At 42.0% G+C, this 20,187-nt stretch overlaps 1 protein-coding gene across 1 annotated transcript in view; it reads right to left on the bottom strand.

The window, feature by feature from the left end:
* Nucleotides 1–20,187, bottom strand: part of ARPC2 (actin related protein 2/3 complex subunit 2) — a 96,777-nt gene that overhangs the window by 8,760 nt on the left and 67,830 nt on the right. The window contains exons 7-9 of the mRNA XM_085650014.1: nt 11,142–11,268; nt 8,208–8,308; nt 622–722 (exon numbers count right to left, since the gene is read on the bottom strand). Of these exons, the coding sequence (XP_085506140.1) occupies nt 622–722; nt 8,208–8,308; nt 11,142–11,268 (329 nt within the window). The remainder of the gene's footprint in view (nt 1–621; nt 723–8,207; nt 8,309–11,141; nt 11,269–20,187) is intronic.

Below are 20,187 nucleotides of genomic sequence, written 5' to 3'. Positions count from 1 at the left end.
GTGCTTATGGACATTACCAGTTCTGTTCTCCTAAATTAAGTTAGCATTTAGAGGTCTACAATCAAATTTAGCATTGGATGTCGATCTTGGCATTGATAATAAACTGTAATTTTGTTGTTGAAGGGCAATGCTAGTCCTTGCTGTCTCCGTAAAGAACATTGGAGGTTTAGTTCTTGCATCTATTAATGTAAATAAAATTAGATTTTTATCCTCACCCGCAATCACAACAAATTCAATCACAACAAATTCAATCAGGAGCCAAAGACTGCATAGTTAACATCTTTGTATGTTCATTGTTGTTAGCTAATAAATCCATCCATGCGGAGTTGATTTAAATACCATCTATTCTACAGTTTCTGATGCATCACCGCATTTATTCTTCTCAGCAAACAACAAATAAGTGTAATGTGGTGACTATGTATTGGATTCTGAAAGAGTCCTCCAAAGAGAGCCCATTTTTTTTGTCCCATTCTAAAAAAAACGCTCCATTATTCTTGCGTCCATGTTTTATTGCTTTCTATATACAAGTGAACTAGAGCGGAGCATCCAAGGCCATACAGTGCAGGATCTTGAATTTTCTTGAAGTGCCATTATTTTTGCCCGGTGTCCACTGGTACTTACGTTATAGTTTTCATCTCCTTCTTCTCAGCATCTGGACGAGCGCGGTTCAACACCTTCAGGAAGTCGGACGTCTTTGCCCTCATCCGTGTATGAATATAAGCCTGAATTTCAATACATACAAAATACAGCATTACTAATGTACTCTAACAACTGTTAATGTTGAAAAGCAAACCCCAATAGGGCGTCTCCATAGTAATGCAACAGAGGGATAGGCAGGAGGAGGTTTTTCTAACTCAACCTGCATATGTACTAGTTACACAGGATTGTTGTACTTATCATTATGTCTCTTTAACAGCCTTGTTATCCTCTAAATGTATTGTGTATCAGTATTATTCTAAATATAGAATGTGGGGTACTTGGGAGTGGACTGCCTGGGCTGAAGGCAGGTCCTGTGCTGTTGCTGTAATAAATCTTTTTGTAATAGCCTTGGAGAGCATGGATTTACTACAAAATTTGGCGACGAGTTATGTTACCTTTCTAGAATTAACAGCACAGGGTTGGCACAATTTTTGAGGATAGGCCTACTTACGCGGTTTGGGATATTCTATTCCCTTGCTACAGATAATTTCAACGTGACTTTCTGCAACTACTTCCTGTAATTTAGTTTATCGTTGAACAACTCCATACAGCTGTACTTTTGCCCAAAATTACAAACAAATATTTTTCAAACAAGGGTTTCTGAATGGCATCTTCTGTAGCGCGTGCAATCTGACGCCTTTACCTGCATCATGTCACGGTGGAATTTTTGCCTGCATCATTGTCGACTTGCTGTTCAGTCTTTTCATCACTGGGGATGAAGCACGCAATACGTTCAACGAGATCAACATGCTCATGCATACCGCCATTTTGGGAATAACCGCTCCAGTCTCTACTCCTGTTTCTAACACCGATGCTTACAGCTTGGGAGAGTCAGTCAGCGCTCTATTCCACAGCTTATACAATGCACACCTCGGAATTTCCGGTTTTTAAGATGCATATCAAAGGGTGAAGACTGAGGTTGGACCTTACTTTGGAGTACATTAAGCTCCTTCAAATGTTTATGCGCACAGCGTCTTTCTCACTGATGCACACAGCTATTTGACTAACCTTTCTGCATTATTAGTTATGTTTTGCTGCTGATGTAAACAGCATAAACAGACTAAAGTATTTGAGTTTTACACAGATTTTATTTATTTGATATATTTATTATAGAAAACGCAGTTCAAACCTCCTATTCAGTTTTTACAGTGTTCGGGTGATCCACCCCTACCTTGGGCAAGATGGAAAGAAGAGTTTCTTACTTATGAATGGTGAATCCATTGTTTAGTATCTGAGGGTCAGTTAGTTTTCAGAACGTTGCCTGCTGTAGCATCTCAAGGGGAGGGGGAGCAAAATGCTTTTGAATGAAGTGCTTCAAAGGATGTATCTGAGGTTTAAACTTTCATCTGTTCTAGTGCTGTATAGATTTGAATTCTACACAAGAGCACAAAGAGATGGAGAGATTTTGATAATTTAACAGCGTTACAAGGTTTTGGCTGTACATTGTAATGTTGGTGCATTAACAGAAGAAATGATAAGAGATCAAATTATAGTTAATGCTAAGAATAAAAAGGCGCAGGAACGTCTGTGGGTGATGGAAGATCCAAATTTGCAGGATACTATTTCCACTGCCAAGGCTATAGAGCAATCTGAAATTTGGATGAGGTCTGTAGAAGATTCTACTTATAAGAAGGCAAAACCTACTGATGAAGTGTGTACCAGGGCTGTAGACAACTTGTAGGAAAGAAGTATGACAAAACCTCCCCTTTTTATAGGTGTGGCAGTCCTAACCACATTGCTTCGTCATCCCATTGTCCTGCTTTTGGAAAAGGATGTAGCAATTGCGGACATAAACACTTTTCACGAGTATGCAATGGGGAGAAGAAGGGAACTATCACTTCCGGTAGTAAAATGGAAACTACAAAAGAATCTGCTTGTGTGAAGTGAGGATCAGATACTGACATGGAAAAAGGCATAGCGTTATCCCTTAACCATGAGGAGGAAACGGAAGTGGTTAAACCATCCAAGTGCAAGGTTCACAAACTGAATAGAGAACTAGAACTTCTGACTAACCCAGGTTCGCCGAGGACTATAATTACTGTGGAGTATTTTATGGAGCGGTTTGGTAGCATCAAGGGTTTGGGGGATTTGGTAGAATCTGACATTATGGCTCAAAGCTGTGATGGAGCGGTTATTGATATGGAAGGTTTTATGGCAGTGGATGTGGAGTTTAAGGGTAGGGAAGCTCACATCAAACTTTATGTAGCAAAGAGAGGAGTTAATGTTCTAGGGTGGGAGGACCAGTGGAAACTAGATATAATTCTAAATCCACGCAGCAGAGATCCTGTTTTAGATGTTGGTTTTTCAGAAAAAATTAAAGGATTTATGTCACAGTTTCCTTGTGTATTTTTGAAGAAGTTAGGAAAGTTGCAAGGATACTTCCACCGCATCAACCTCAGGAGCGGGTCAAATCCTTTTAAACAAAAGCTGATGGGAGTACCCATTAATGTACTCAAAGAGCTCAATAATGTACTCAAGAACATGTTAAATGAGGAAATTATCGAGGAGAAAGAGTCTTCAAAGTGGGTTTCTCTCATAGTTTTGGCCCACAAAGCTGATGAATCTTTGAGATTGTGCACTCATCTCAGAGCATTGAATGCCAATATAGTGGTGGACTGCTCTCCTCTACCCAACAACAATGACATGGTTAGCATGCTAGAAGAGGAAACTGTTTTCTACACTAGATTTACGTTCGGCATACCATCAGATTGAATTGAGCGTTGAATCTAGGTCATTGACTGTCTTCATAACTCCCATGGGTTTGTTCCAATTCGAGAGGATGCTGTTTGGTCGAGCTTCGGCTGTATCCATTTTTCAGCGGCCAGTGTTTCACATATTCAAGGGCATGGAGGAATTTGTCAAGTGCTTCCAAGATAAAATTTTGATTTGCTCAAAAAACAAGCAAGAGCATCTGGAACATTTGAAGAAGGTGTGTGAAGAGTTGGGTAAGCAGGGGTGGACTCTGAAGGAAGTCAAATGCAAATTGTTTTAGGAATCTGTGGCGCATTTGGGTCACACCTTGTCCAAGGAAGAAGTTGTGCCAAAGCAATAATTGGTGGATGCCATTGCTAATGCCCCAGTGCCAAATAACAAGGAACAGTTACTCTCATTCTCTGGACTATGCGAGTATTGCAGTAAGTTTATTAAGGTGCTCGCAACTAAAATGGAACCCCATAGAGAACTCACTCGGAAGAATTTGAAGCTCCAGTAGACTAATAGACACCAACAACCTTTTGAGCTGGTGAAATCTGAAATTGTTAAAGCGCCCACGCTTAAGTCATTCTGAGTTAACAAAGAGTGTATAATTACCCTAGAAGCCAGTCTTTATGGAGTGGGAACTGTGTTTTCCCAGAAGGGTGGGAGCGAAGAGTGGAATGTAGATTTTGCATCAAGAACCCCTAGTGAAACTGAACGAAGATATGCATTAATTGAAAGGGAGCTTTTAGCATGTGTGTGAGCTGTAGAACACTTCAGGATTTCTGTTTGGGGTGCTCGTTTCACCCTTCAGACAGACCATAAGCCATTAGTCAGAGTACTATCTTCTGGTGGGTGGGGGAATGGAAGTGGTGCCATTGCACGTATTGCCCGGCTTGCGTCTAGACTTCAAGAGTACGATGACAAAGCTGAATATGTACCAGGAAAAGTAAATGTCACTGCGGATTGTCTTTGTAGGCTTCCCAGAGACTGTGGGGAGGAAAGTAGGAGGATGAGACAGACTTAGTTGCCAGTATTTCTGATGTTATGCCCAAGGAGTTTGAAGGGGTAGATGAGGAGATGTGGAAAGCTGCAGTGAAGGAGGATTTGTTACATTTGAAATTATGGGAATTTGTGAAGGAAGGCTGGTCTAGAAAAAGGGAAGTTCCCACAAAACTATACCCCTTTCTGGAGGATTTCGGAGGAGCTAGAAATTGAAGACATATGTTATTTAAAAGTGGGAAATGTATTCTGTCCGTGGGTTTATGAGATCGCATTTTGAAATTGGCACATGAAAGCCATTTAGGCATGTTGTCTATGAAGAGACTTATCAGAACTTATTTTTGGTGGCCCGGATTGGATAGACGTGTGGAATTGAAGCATTGTCAGGCTTATCTGCACCACTTTTGCATCATGTGCAATAGCTCATTGGATACCATGGAAAAGAAAATAACGACAGACTTTTTAGACGGGAGGTCTAACTAAAACAGATAAAAATGGTACGATTAGGATTCCCATCGACTCCATTCTTGTTTCATATTTGCGTTACACAAGGACAAATTCATTTTTGGTAGCCACGGAGAGATTAAATGCTTTGCCCAGAATCACAGGATGTTGAGGCGACGATGTAACTCGAACCTGGTTCCCCAGCACCAAATCCGGCAGCTCTGTCCCTTAGGCCACATCCTTTGCCACCGAGCGTAAAAAGGTTTAAAGCGAAAACCGCGGCATACTATTCGGAAGCAAAGTTGGCATTAGATTTGTATGCCGGACCAGAATCTGTATTTACAAACCAACGCCAAGAAAAGCTTGTGAGAGGAGTAGAATGAGCGACAACGTCAGGAGTTGTGCTGAGGTCTAAGAGTCATTCTCTTGCTGCGATGGCATCACGGAAAAAACGGCCGGGTTACAGAGCGGCCAAATCCGAATACAAGGACCAAGACAATGCTACAAGCTCTGTAAAACGTCATCACCTCCTTAAGTCAAGTAGGATATCGAGAAAGAAAGCATTTGCATCACAAGACCACAATTAACAAGTAAACAGCTTGGTGTTATAACAGCGTCGCCCATGCAAACAGCTCCCTTCCATACACTTTAATTTTTATTTAAGGCAAGTTACTGAAATACGCATACCTACAACGTTAGGCATGTGTCGTGTACACAATAGCTAACGTTATACAACATAAAAGCGGGGAAAAACAAAGAGTAAGAAAAGACAAAAAGACCGCGAGTGTTGCACGCGCACTGTAACGAATTTACTCAGAGAGGCCCCGGGTGGAAACATAAAGAGAAAAACAAGAGCACGAGTAGTGCGCACGCACTGTAAGGAATGCAGCAGCTAGCCTGCGCGCCGCTGCTCGCTCCCGCAAGCCAAACAGTGTGGGAGCGAGCATTTGCTAAAAAGGTGGATCATGCGCCCGCATTTAGCCAATTGAAGGCTACGAAAATGAATTGACACAGGCAACAAACAACCTAATGCGCGGGGGAATTCCTAGCCACACAGAGAAGTTTGGAGTGCTCACAAGAAGCCTCCCATAGAGCAGTGCATGTGCGCTGCGCTAGGCTCGACCTAAAAAAGGAATTATAGTGAAATAAAATATTTGCCCAAGTGCTCTTTGCCTAAGAGGAGTATCTCTTTTCCTCTACTCATTAATGTGTCTTATTTAATACTTGTTGTGTGCTACACAAGCACCTCTGTTGGGTCTGAAATAAACAGACTATAATGTTGCACTGTATAGGAATCTAGGCCACATTAAGGGTGCATATGACAACAGACTTGCCTCTTAATTCACTATTGACATTGTTGTCAAGGCGGGGCGTGGGAGCATGAATATCTTTAAGGTAAAAATATGTCCAGATCAATACATGCCTCTCAATGCAGAGATATAAATTGATGTACTAAATTTAAACGCTTATGCATGTTCGAGAAATACACTTTTTTGAATTTTCAAGAGTCTTTAAAGTATTTTTATATGGTGTTTGTTGCCCAGTTTACGAGCGAAACAATCTTTTTAGAGCCCAGCCAGAATCTTGGCTCGACTCTCTCTGCTAATTTGTTTGCTCTCATACTTACAATCAGAATCATACTTTCTATTAAAATTGGATCCCAGGTACTCTCTTGGCCATTCGCCCTCTAAATTCCTGCCCAACCTTTATGATATAATAACATTCAACAACACTGCCCTAGCCTTTTTTCCTTGCTGCGCTTTCCAAAGGACATTTGAAATCGTTAATTTGTAAGGTCTTTTTCAGTTAACTAACATGGAACTCTCGATTTGTATAGGTAACTCTAGGTAGGCCACGTTATCTCTGCATGCAGGAGACATAATACTGAGTGATTAGTTCCGATATATCGACACCAGAAATGTGGTGAGAGAGAATTGCCCAGAGCAGATTAAGTGCTTTGAATGTAGAGATGGTGCATAAGAGTAAATCTTTCGAAACCTCATTGCGATGTATGTGCTTTCTGACAATTTAATTTAAAACTGACCACACATAACGCATACGATACCTCCACGATTCCTTTATAATCATAACTCAGTATTTTCCATTAACAAACACTTCCAAGTTGTTTTCCTCAAATTTACCTATATTATAAATCTTTGGATTAGTGAAAGGAACACTTTACTAAATTGACAGTTGGATTAAATGAATACACAAAACAGCATAAATACACCACGAAAGGAGGAAATAAATTAAAAAATAAATACTGGAGATTAATGTGCAAAATAAAACAATCAGATGACTGATAACTATTAACTGATCTTGGTAAAACACTAAGCACTTACTAAGTGTTCTTCTAGGCAAGAGACAAATATTTTTGGGAAAAGAACCCTACATTAACCTCTGTCTCAGTAATACAATATGGCAACACAGAAATAAAAATACTAATACCACTTATTAACATTGCCACATAATTTCAAGATGTTAAGACGTGATCTAGCTTGGACTTTCATTTTATAATCTAATATGTGTTGGCATTTGCTGTCTGGTTTGCTTCCGTTGAGCCAATTAGCATGTCACACCTTTGCACAACAGAAAAGTGAAGCACTGGAAACATTTTGTCCTAATGGCATGGGTAAAGTGGAAACCCTACTACATATTCAACACATGACCCAAACATAGCTACGACTTACAGTGACACCTCTATAGAAACAGGGCACACATTTACATGTCTTCTCTCCATAAACTCATGCATAAACATAAATCTGCCAGGTTTTGTTGTCGAACCAGATGTATTGTAATTGCGTTTATATAGCGATTACTACCCCATACGAGGCGTCAAAGTGCTTTTTTTGGCGAGTAGCACACTACTCAGGAAGTCATTAAAGATTAGTGGTGAATTAGTATAGTGAAATATGAAAGTGTGAGTGGTGGATATGTTAGTCTTTTATTTGGATTGAAATGGAATAGTGACCTTATCATGGATTGAGAAGAATAGTGGAGGGAAAAGGTTTGCATTTATATAGCGCTTGCTACCACAGATGACGTGTTGAAGCGCTTTTCGGTGAGAAGCACGCTACTCCAGAACCCAAACAGGATTAGTGGGGATTAGCATAGGGAAATATGCAATTAATTTAACTGGTGGACATGTTAGTCTGTTATTTGAATTGAAACGGAATAGTGACCTTATCGCTCATCTGCCTTTGTATTCCATGTGAAGCAGGCATGTTGGTCATATCAAATCAGGATCACACTGAATGCAATTCATTTATCAACCTCGGGCTCACAAATTAAGCAGCACCATCCGCATCCCATTCCTTGACTCATCCGAATATATCCTGCAAGCCCTGTCCTTAATGCTGTGAACATACCTTTGAACATTTTATGTGGTAGTGCAGGTAGTCTCGGAACGTGTGGATCAGGTTGATGGTATTGTCCTTGGCATTGGCGTTGGTGTGGCGGGGGAACAAAACTGGAGATATAAAACACAAGGTGAACTTGTTAAGTAGCAGAGGTCTAACATCTCAGAAAGAGGATTCTGTGCATGGGTACACCAATGAATGTTCAAGAGAAAGGGCACCTGAATCAGTGAGTAAGAGGCTATGCAAGGTATTGTTTGAGGGCACCTAAGACATTTATGGTATATCACAAGAGAATCACTACAAACACATTATGGCAATGTATATTGAGAAGTTATTCACCTCTACATGTAGATTTGGGCATGTACATCCTCTCTTGATTAATATGATGTAGGTTTCTTCTTAGATTTAGCGGGTGGATCTGTAAAAGCTATTTTGGTACCTTTTTTGTTTACTGGGATCATTTTAAGCTCAACAATGCCCTGAAGCGCCTTGGTTTTACCATACTGTTGTCACTTTATTGAAGGAACGCCCAAAATGCTTTAGAAGAACATTTATTGTACAGAAGATTTGAAAGATGCATGCCACATTAACACTCCTGAAAGCTGCGGTGAAATCACACAACAATCTGAGGAGGATATGTATGGAGAACTACTGGAAACAAGCATGGATCCCTCCCCAGATCACTATGCTGCAGAAAAGAAAACTAAGTATTGAATGTCACCCGTTGGAGCGTCACAAAAACTTGGCACAATACCTAAACTGGTTTCTTTAGCTATGCCTTCTCCCCTTTTTCATCAGGATTGGCACAAGAATAAAGTTAACTACTGAAAAAGGTCCATATGTTTTTCTATGTAGATAGTTTGCTGAATACATCTAAGTGACTAACTCCTTGAGTGGCTTGTCCACAGTGGAGTATTGAGTCTGGCATTAAAAGGGCAGCAAAGCATTGTACAGATATACAGTTATACAGGGCATGCGAGAAAGTATACTTTTAGATACACCCCAATCTACGAATCTGACATTAGAAAGGCAGAAGGGCATTGAACAGAAATATAGGGCATGCAAGAGTGGATACCTTTACTTACAGCCCAATCTAGCAGTCTAGTGGAAGATTGTGAAGCCATTTTAGGGAAGAGATGCAATGCCAAAAGGGAGAGCTATTCCCAGACTAAGCGTACACTAGAGTCTTGCCCGAGCTCTGGCAGCAGATGAGTCTCATCTCGAGCTACCCGTCTGCTTCCCTCATAGACAGACCCTTAGAAGGGTCATCCAATGAGTAGAGGAAATGGGATCTGGGAAGAATAGAGCATGAAGCAGCCATTGCTGCCTGTGTGTGTACCTGTCCTCATCACTTCTTGTCTCACTGCGTCCTGGCTATCCTGTTACCTGCACCTTTGCCCGTGAATCCCCAACGTCACTCCTGCAAGCCCTGCTCCATGTAAGTGATAAGCCGCATCAAGCACACACATTCAGGGGGGGCTTGCCAGGAGGGGACCCATTAAAGAACTAAGAGTGAACACTTTTTGGCATTTAACTAACTTATTGCACTTTATTTGACCTCTTAGCTACTAAATGAGATTACATATAGTTTAGATGGTAATTATTTGAGCCACATTGTGTGCGAGGAGTTAAATTCTTTTTGCCAATAAATGGTAAATATCGGAGTTTAATGAAACCCGTAGCAAAGCAGTTGTGAAAATGTATTATAAAATTACTCAGGTTCCTTTTGACCTATGGGGTTGCCCTTGACCTTTGTTACTGCACATTAGAGAGAGATGACACACCAACACCTGTAAGGCAATCTTTTCAAATTTTGAATAAATGTCAGTCAGTAAAATCAAGGACTGCTTAAACTACTTTTTCAAACTAAGACTAACTGAACTAGCCTTAAGAAGAGTCGCTCGCCTACTGACACTGGACCGCGAAGAGATGTCTGATTCACCAATGCAAAATGATGGCACCTATTGATGCTGGTTAACTTTGACAACAAAACACTATTGACAAGTCATGCATATGTCCATTCACTAGCGAAGTTTAATCTACGCCTCCCTCTGCGGAGGTACAAGATAGGACAGTGTTCTACCACCACATCCACTGATCTCAGAACTTGAATCCCTCTGAAGGCACCCCTCGCTTTCGTCTTTCTGGGTTATGGCATTTAGTCAGCTGAAACTTAATTTACAAGGATGACAGCAGGTTCACAAGTGCTTTACATCAAGATACAAGACGAAACATTATTCTTTTGCATTATTTAGAACTAATCGTTCTCCAACAAGTCTACTTGACGCCCCCTCCGGTTCCCCTTTGGTTTCAAGTGGTAGTGGACGCCTCACCTAATTCCAGTAGATCAAAACATTGTAGGTATTGTAACCTTTCAGATACCCAAGAGAGATTACACGACTATACAAAACTGAAACGATTCTTTACGCACACAATTTCAAAGCAACACTGATAATGGCTTTGGTATGCACTGGCTTTTGGAGACCATTTCTCGACACAGAGGCACCACGATCACTTGTGGCAACTGACGCCCATGGTATAGATACCTTACCTATAGGATCACATTCTCTGGTTTTACAGAGAGAAACCTCCTTTTTAAGAGGAAACAGGATGGTTTGGAATTCCACACAGACAGATGAAAAACAAAATGGGGATTGTTGCAGACTGTCACAATTAACACTCTTCTTGGTGGTACAGTCAAAAAAATGTACATACCCCTGTCAATTTCTAGTGTGGTTTTCACTCTTGAATAAGTATATATCTACCTATTGTTCCTATGAATAGTGATTACTTTTATGAACTGTTTCTTTTTTTATGGTTAATTACTATTGACATTTGGTGCCTACTTTTAAAAGTATCACCACACTGAAACTGTTGGAATAACAAAGATGTGACAGATTTTCAAGGATGAAAGAATAAATCTTGCATGTCTGTCCAACTTACCAAAGGTGATGTACCCAATGTTATCCCCCACTGCAGCATCTGTGTCCTTCAGCTCTAGCGGGGGTTCTCTGTGGTTGAATAGAACCTGTGGCGCTGTGTGGCTGGCACGTCGGCCTTCTTTAAATTCCTGGGCAAAATATAAGACAAGAGTTGAAAAGCTTTCAGAGGGAACGGGTTTACTTATTCAGGTTGCCATCTTTGATATGTGCTCTAATGTCTTCCTAAGAGCTACATATCTTCCTACAGTACGGGACCAGATTTAAGTACAGCTTGACCTGTGGTCCAAATGTATTTTTGGTAACTAAGTCAAGATCACCACTTGGTTGATTCCTCTAAAACTCCTTGATTTGGGGGGGATGCTAAAGCACCTCATTTGTAGGGGCTGGCTATCACCTCATAACTGCCAGCTAGTGCCTTCCAATGCTCTAAGCAGGGAATAGAATACTGTGAAAACGTGGCACATTCTTGCACCATCTATAAATCAGGGTTTTGTGTTCTTGCTTCAAAATCTTAAACTGAATATTAAATCTGACACATTCAAATGTAAAGAAATAAAAGAATCTGACGACTCGTTTCATTTCCCTTTTAGGAAAAAACAAAACAAAACGGTTGTTGGACTCGTTATCCTTAGGGTTATCTTCACCGACCTTTTGCCTACTTCCCTCCACTTTTTGCCGTTATCTTTTTGTGGGCTAACCAGTGCTACAGTGCATGTGCTTTGCCCCTAAACAAGTTGACATTTGTGTATACCTGATCGGCATACTTAGTTTACCAGTAAGTCCCTTGTAGAGTGGTATACCATGTATCCAGGGCCTGTATAGTAAATGCTACTAGTGTGCCTGCAGTACGGGTTGTGCCACCCACACAAGTAGCCTTTCAAACCTGTCTCAGGCCTGCCATTACAGGGCCTGTGTGTGCAGTTTACAATCACTTCAACTTGGCATTTAAAACCACTTGCCAAGCCTTAAACTCCCCTTTTATTACACATAAGTCACCGCCAAGGTAGACCCTAAGTGACCGTAAGAGCAGGGTGCTGTGTCACTAAAAGGCAGGACACTTACTTTTACCTTTTACATGTCCTGGTAATGACAAACAGCTAAATTCTATTTCACTGATGTGAGTCCTACTCCTTCAATAGGCTAGCATTATGGATTCCTTAAAACACCTTTTAAGCTGTAATTTCTGATTGGAAAGGAGTAGCTACTTCATGTTTAATATCTTAGGAATGGTGGTGATAAATCCTCGTTAATGGTCAAGTTGGATTTAATATTACCATTTTAGGAATGCCACTTTCAGAAAGTGCTAAATAATCAAAAGCATCTAGATGGCTATTTGATGGGCTGCCACTAATTTAAGCAGACTCAGACCAAGCTAACTAATAAGATGGTCTACATCATTTATTTATACATATTTGCTCATTATTCTTCATTTTATAAATTCAAAAAGACAGATATCAATACACTTCTCAAATAACTCAACATCTAGACAATGTTAGAATAACAAATAACTAATAACAATAAGTTGAAAGAATGTTTCCAGTCAAGAACAAACAACAATAAGTAGCCTGCAACAACAAATTCAAAGGAACAACCACGGGTTACCAACCAACGGGGGTAGACATTTCGAGCAAGAGAGGATATACATTTTTAGTAAATGTTTTATCCCCGGTCGCTGTATATATTTCTATTGAAACTCTTCCCCTGATGGTAAATGATGCCAACGCATTTCAAATCCCTATTTATTACGAGGGATTCTCCTCAGGGCTGTGACTGGATTCTGATTGTTCGGTTTTGAAGATCGTGGCGCAAATTATAAGTGTTTCCTTAAGGAAGAACTCCGCAAGTCAATCCTATAAGATGCTTCACTGGCGTATTTTTATGCCAACTGGCGGTGAACACGCAAGCGTTATTTTCTTGCAGTATGTTGTGTTCACCTGCGAGTGTTTGCAAAAACAGATTGGAAAGAAAAACAGCTTTGTTGTTTTCAAACGTCGCAGACGCTTCCACGTCAGTTGTCTGTAAATTTAAATACGTTCAAAGGTATTAGCATATGCGTGGCGTCTTCATATGGTTTCAAGTAGATACAATGTTTCCTACGCGATGACTCACTTGTGCTTCAAAAGCGACCATCAATCATTCTTCCCGGTCACCGTTTGGCTTAAAAAAAAAAAATGTACAAAAAATGTATATCCTCTCTTGCTCTAAATATCTACCCCCGTTGGTAACCCGGGGTTGTTCCTTTGAATTTGTTGTTGCGGGTTACTTGTTGTTTGTTCTCGACTGGCAACATTCTTTCAAATGATTGTTATTTGTTGTTCTAACTTGGTCTAGAGGTTATGTAATTTGAGAAGTGTATTGATATCTGTCTTTTTGAATTTATAAATGTTATGTAATTTGAGAAGTGTATTGATATCGGTCTTTTTGAATTAATAAAATGAAGAATAATGAGCAAATATGTATAAATAAATGATGTAGACCATCTTATTAGTTAGCTTGGTCTGAGTCTGCTTAAATTAGTGGCAGCCCATCAAATAGCCATCTAGATGCTTTTGATTATTTAGTATTTATCGGCCCATTCTAGCAGTGTGATTAAGGGCCCACCCCTTGTATAACTAACTTTCAGAAAGTGGGCATATCTCGGTTCTTAACTTTTCCCTGTGTGCCTGCAGCCTGCCTCCAATAAATGTCTGGGCTGGGTGACAGCTACACTTTGTGCATTACCTCTACACAGCCACAAGACATGAAGGGCTGGGTGTGACAGAGGATTTATCTGCATACTGATAGCCTTCCTGGGCAAGAAACAGGAGAGGTGGCTCACACTTGCATCTCAACGGGCTGCGTCCTACTGTCACACAAAGGGCTGATTTATCCCCTACTGGTAGTCTAGAGCCAGGGCTCGGTGGAAAGGGTTCCTTGTGCACTTCAGAGAACTCCTTTGAAGTCAACCCCTACATCAAAGGTACTTTTGGGTAGAAGTACCAGGGCTCTGGCCCCATCAAATCAGTACACTTCTGGACCGGGGTTGAACTCTGCTGGAGTAAAGACTGCTGTGTTGAAAGGACTGCCACTTTGCTGTGACGGTCTATTGTCAGGAACTGCTTCTCTGCTTTGCTGAGCTGCCATGCTGCCTGCTGATCCATGCCCTCCTGAGGACAAGGACTGGACCATTTCACCTGAAAGCAGAGTGACCTCAAGTGCACACTGGCTTGCCTCCTGTTATCTGAAGTCTCAGGGACACAAAAGTCTACCTGCAATACTGCTGGTGCTGCTAAACTGTCATCTGTGAGTCCTACCCTTGCCTGAGGTGGCCCCCCTTCAGTCCTGGGCCTCAGAAGTGGGTTCTGCAGCTGATTTCTGCAAAAATGAAAGAATAAATGAATCTGCATTTCTAAAGTGCATGGCTACCAGAAGGCCTCCCAGCGCTAAAAGCGGAGTAATCGTTGAACTACAGACGGTCTTCAAGGAAACAGAAAAGTTTTCAGGAGTTTTCGAAAGTCAGATAGTTATCCTCAAGACTAATATGATTAGGTAGCTGGTTCCACAATTTCGCAGCATTGTAAGAGAACAGACGTCCACCACTCCGGTACCTTTTTATCCTAGGAACTACTGCAAGATGCTTATTCCCTGAACGCAAGGACCAATTGGGACAGTAGGGAGAGATGATTAACCGGAGAATAGGTGGACCCTTAGATGACAGTCTTATGAGTGATGCACAGTGATTTAAACTGAACTCTTTCCGCGACCGGGAGCCAGTGGAGGGTGGCAATAGAAGGCCTTGCAGATACCCGATTTGGGGCCTGCATAAGGAGGTGTGCAGCACAATTTTGTACAGTCTGCAATTTTTTGATAGTTGAACACGGAGATCCTAGATAAAGAGCATTGGCGTAATCAAGTCGAGAGAGAATCAACGCTTGAACCAACAGTCTCCTGGCATGAAAGGCAGCAGGTGGAGGATTTTTCTTATCTTTAAAATCCCATAACAACTACCTGCTACTTTACGTACTTGCTCCTTAAAGATAAGATCGTGGTCCAGCCAAACACCAAGGGTCTAGATCTGTTATTTAGGAAGGGGCATTGGGCCCAGACACCTGGGCCAGAATGAGCTGGCTTTCAGGGGGTTGGCTTTACCAAAGAACATCAGCTCTGTTTGAGCCCCATTGAGTTTCAAATAAGAGCCTTCCATCCAGGCAGACACCCTTTCGAGACATCCCGCTAGATCAGTTTCAGCTATATCACATTGGTTTAGGGAGACAATCAGCTGAGTGTCGCTTCAACTACGTGAACATTTCTGCCGCTGTGCTGCTTCGACGCCAACAAGGAGTTTGTTTGCCGACGAAGAATCCACAGCATGTGGGGCTCAGTGACGATGCAAAAGCGGTTTGACAACAAAGCTTTGCATTCACTTCAACGGAGCTTGACAACGACGCAGTACACTCTCTGCACGGCTTGACGGTGATACAGAAGATTCTAAACGTCCACAAAAGATCCATCTAAGGTATGTCTTCAGCGGGACCTGTTTGGGTCCTGTAGCTGGACTGCCCTCCATCGCGGTCAGACCAAACTTTTACTCTGCACCGGTCCCTCGCGATCTCAAGTAACCTTTTGACAGCTAGTGACATCTAAGAACTATTTTTGGTTTATTTTTTAAACATTCATATCATGACTGCAGCTTGTTTGTGTTGTTTCTTGTTTTACTCAGATAAATATTCTCTATTTTAATAAACCTGTGTGGAGTCTATTTGTGGTGTATTAATTAAGTTACTGTAATTTAAGTGTTACACTAATATTTTACACATTGCCTCTTAAGTTAAGCCTGACCGCTCTGTGCCAAGGTACCAGAGGGTGAGCACAGGTTAATTTAGGGTGTGTCTCTGACTTACCCTGACTACAGTGGTGGTCCCTACTTGGACAGATGCAAATCTCTTCCAACTAGAGACCTCACTTCTAACAATGGTTTAGTCCTAGCAGGACACAGTCCAAGCAGGACCGCCTTCTCTTAACAATTACAGAAAGTTTGTGCACCTATAAATGGTTTGTGCTCTCTATTACTGACATCCTATGTAGTATAGTTAGAACATAGTAGTTAGGCTACCCGCATTATCTAAGTGCAAAGAAGTAAAAAGAAAATAAAGGATGCAAGAGGACATTCATGCTCAGAGAACTTTAGCAACGACTACAGTGGACTCATGCAGAGGGATACAAGATTGACAACCACAAGGTGAGTATTTCAAAGTAGCCATCCACCTCTGAAGGGTAACAAGAACCAAAGGGTGTTATTGTACTACTACAACAACCACAAAACCATAAGAAACTGGGCTGCTTAGAAAGACCTGGTCAAAAGCAATGCAAGGTTCGTGAGTAGGAGAGACCATCTTTAAAGAAAATGTTGAAATAGGTAGATTTTGGAAAAACCCTCAATATACTGAATACTAAAACTGCTTCATCTCTATGAATAGCTATCTGCAGAACCCAAGAGTATGAGAATACAAGGGATAACATTAGGTCTAGCCTTCTTCCACTTCAACACCAAAGGGTAACCTACTCTGCATGAACACATAAAACCTGACATAACATAATGTTCCCCGTTTCTTCTTTTCCCATCCTTTCTAATGCTTTTTTGTTGATCTGTTCCTTTTCATTGCTTCAAAGTAGTACAAAAAAGACATGAACTTTATAAAAAACAACAGCATAACATGTTCCCTCATTCCTCTTCCTGCTCTCCCCTTCCCCCTCAGGTCCTCTCCTTCCTTCTTTTAGTCACACTGAACACCTGAAGAGAACATCACGCTATACAAATAATCAATGCCATAATATAACATTAACTTATGATGGAGCACAACATTGCCCCATCAAACTAGTACAACCAAAATACGCTACTTACATTCTAGATGGATACTTCTATGCCATGAGTGTAGTTGAACGACTCTGAAGATCAGTTCAATATTCGGTCTGCCCCTTCTCCAACTACCAAACAAACTCCTAAGCCACTTACTAGCACTGATAACTTCAAGTCTCTGCTGCTCTGCATCCCCTAGTAAACAGAGTCTGGTAGGCTAAAATAACATAATTTTACAGGTATGTAGTAATAAAGGAAAATTGTGTAGCTCCAATTGCGTTTTTTTTAAGATGTCCGACAATCCAGAGGAATAACTGCACCACTGAATCCATGTGGTCATAGTGGTGGTCAAACAAAAAGGCCAAGTGCTACAGGTAATCGGAATGTAGAAAGATTCAGCATACCAGAACAATTTAGAAGCCACTAAACCAACAAAGTCCAATCTGCAAATTTACATAACACAAAATGGCTATTTAAATTGCTAAGAAGAGCACCAGTGACCTATGCAGTGTAGATTTGCTGCTTTGAGTATATCTAACCATGCTAGAATTCAACCTGTAATAGGTTGTGAGTCAACAGGACAAAAATCGGACAGAACTATCTATGCTGTCTAATGACATTAGTTCTTGAAAGCTTCAGAAATTCTGTTCTATCCACAGCGAATTCTTATGAAGGGTTTTCAAGTTCATGTAGGGATTGGCAGCCCAAGGCATTTTATGTTTATGGTAAACAGACTAGCTGTGCTGGACCAGGGCCTTATCGGTATTATAAGACCATCCAGATGCCGGTCTCAAGTTGTGTGGTGTAGGGCTTGGGCAATACATCTGGGCGAGGCCGAAGATAACAGGCAATCTGCCCCACGCAGCCAAAGCAATAAGAATGCAAGGCTTATAGCCCACCAAATGTCACTGCTTACAGACATCCCAATGCTTTGGGAGCCAAAGAAGTTGAAAGCAGACCGCCTCTACAGAGGTGCAGAGAGGAGAGGGGCAGACAAAACGCAGCAATGTGCACAGGACATTTTTACAGATGATGGAAATTGAAGCCATTAGGAAAGATTTATTATTTGTTCAAGAGCATACTTGCCAACTTTGCCTATTTTGAATGAAGCCCCTCTCTAAATTAACCAGCTATCATTGACATTTAGGAGGATTTTCTCTGTAAAGTTTCCTAGCTTATACAATACCCATCTAATGCCTTTTTCGCTGTTGGCTGGACAGTGGTTCTTATTATTGACCTCAGCATCCACGGTCCTTCACTCTTCTAGCCTCAGTTTCCCACTTAGCACTTTGAAATGCCTTAGAGCAGCACACATAGTATATAAGTTACTAATAAGACGTGTTCCATTGTGTCCCCTACACCCTCCTCTCCTCGTTCTTTCCACCACCCTCTCATATTCCTCTTCTGCTCCCATCATCTGTCCCCCCCTTATTGCTTTGAAGTGTCCAAGGGGTACAATAGTGAAATGCAAACAAACTATATTCTGAGGAATTTCACTTTTGAACATTTGGTTTTGCATAGCTGCTGTTGGCTGAGCCTAGCTACATAGGCTGAACCCCAGCATGCTCGGTGTATAATTATATGCTCACTCCGTCAATGGGGCATGGCTACTGCGAGACTACATTGGCCAGGGGCAGGACTAGAGACTGTCACTAACAGGTGTAGTCTAGACTAATAACTAGCATATCTTAGATTCACTGTAGTTGTGTATTAGGTGGTAGACATTCTTATCTATGGAATTACGCCACAGAAGCTCTTTCACTCCAATAAAGGGGGATACCGTTTAAGGGGCTGAGCGTCAACTTAAGCTGCAGCTTCGTTTACTCAGAACATATTAAATCATAGTTAATAAACTTCGCAGGTACCGTGGTAGTGAAAGGTATGATTATTGATGTACTATATTGACTGGGCTTAAACACACAAATCCTAAAACAGATTTTAATTTTAACTTTCCTTGAATATATTTTCCCAGCCAGATAAGTTTTTAAAAAGGGTACTTTTTTTAGAAAGCATTCCTCCATCTGCACTTCTTTCCAAACGTTTAGTGCAGGAAAGAAGTGAATTTTAGGGATATCACAACAGGTGTGTGGTGTAGTAAATTAAGTAACATTGGCCAGTGCATTTGACCCAGTCGCATAAGAGTTTTTTCAAAATGGTCATGCACACTAGCGCTTAGAACACACGCATTACACACACAGAGTTCCTTTTGCAAGCGGCAGGACATACTAGATGACCTGTACAGACCTTACAACTGAATTATTCTGGTTGAAAAGGCTTGTGGCAAGACTGACCGATTATTTGAACTGATCTAAAAGAAATTCATGATCAAGTGTGCTTGGAAACTTGGGACGTGGCCAGGCCGCATACCAACATGGCCGCACAGCACTGAAGCTCCGGCGAACCGACCGCACACATTTAGATTATCCCCCGATATTGTGATGTGGTACCAGCCTGTTGCGGAGATGTGGTGGATCTAATGAGGAGCTCCCGAGTTGTGGCGGAGAAGCCTAGCCATGGCTGGATGGCTGGAGAGGGCTGTAGCTTGCCAAGGAGGAGACGCCATTGTGACCGGCAGAGGGGCGTGGGCCCGGCGTGATCCCGAACCTCTTGTAGTTTGGCGATGCACCGCTCCTGCCTGCCCGCCGAGATGACTGCGTTAGGCGCAGGTGACTCCCTCCCTCCCCCCCACACACACTGTCTCCTCAGTCCGCGGCAGGCAGAGTGCGCATTGGGCGTTTCCGTTGCTCCCTGAGGCCCCGCGGGGACAGGGCCCGCGGGAGAGCCGGGGCGCAGTCCCTGGGCCGCGTGAGTTTGTACCGGGGGAGGCGAGTGGCGGAGCTAGCTGCGTGCTGCACCCGACCACCCCGCATGAGGCTGTGCGATTAGTAGGGCTACAGAAAGTACATCGCCTCCGCCGCATCAGTCCCCTATCGGACGCTGCCCCGACATTAGAGCCTTCCTGCGTTTGCCATTTTGAGATCCGGAGCTGCAAAGCCCCCATATTGGAAATCCCACAGCGCCGCACTGATAATAATCACGCTACAGTATTGTTAGACTGAGGAGACATCCCTGGCTTCAGAGTGCTGGATGGCAGATTCGACTCTCTTGGCAAACAACCAGAAGGTCTGGGGGGGGAAATTGAGGTGCATGACAAACGTACGCATTTTGGGGGTGCCAGAATCCATGAACACTGGCCGCATGGACACTTTTG

This window comes from Triturus cristatus, chromosome 3_2 (genome assembly GCF_964204655.1).
Source record: "Triturus cristatus chromosome 3_2, aTriCri1.1, whole genome shotgun sequence".
Taxonomy (NCBI): domain Eukaryota; kingdom Metazoa; phylum Chordata; class Amphibia; order Caudata; family Salamandridae; genus Triturus; species Triturus cristatus.
Note: the sequence above shows the minus strand (reverse complement) of the source record. Positions and strands in the feature narration are given on the sequence as shown.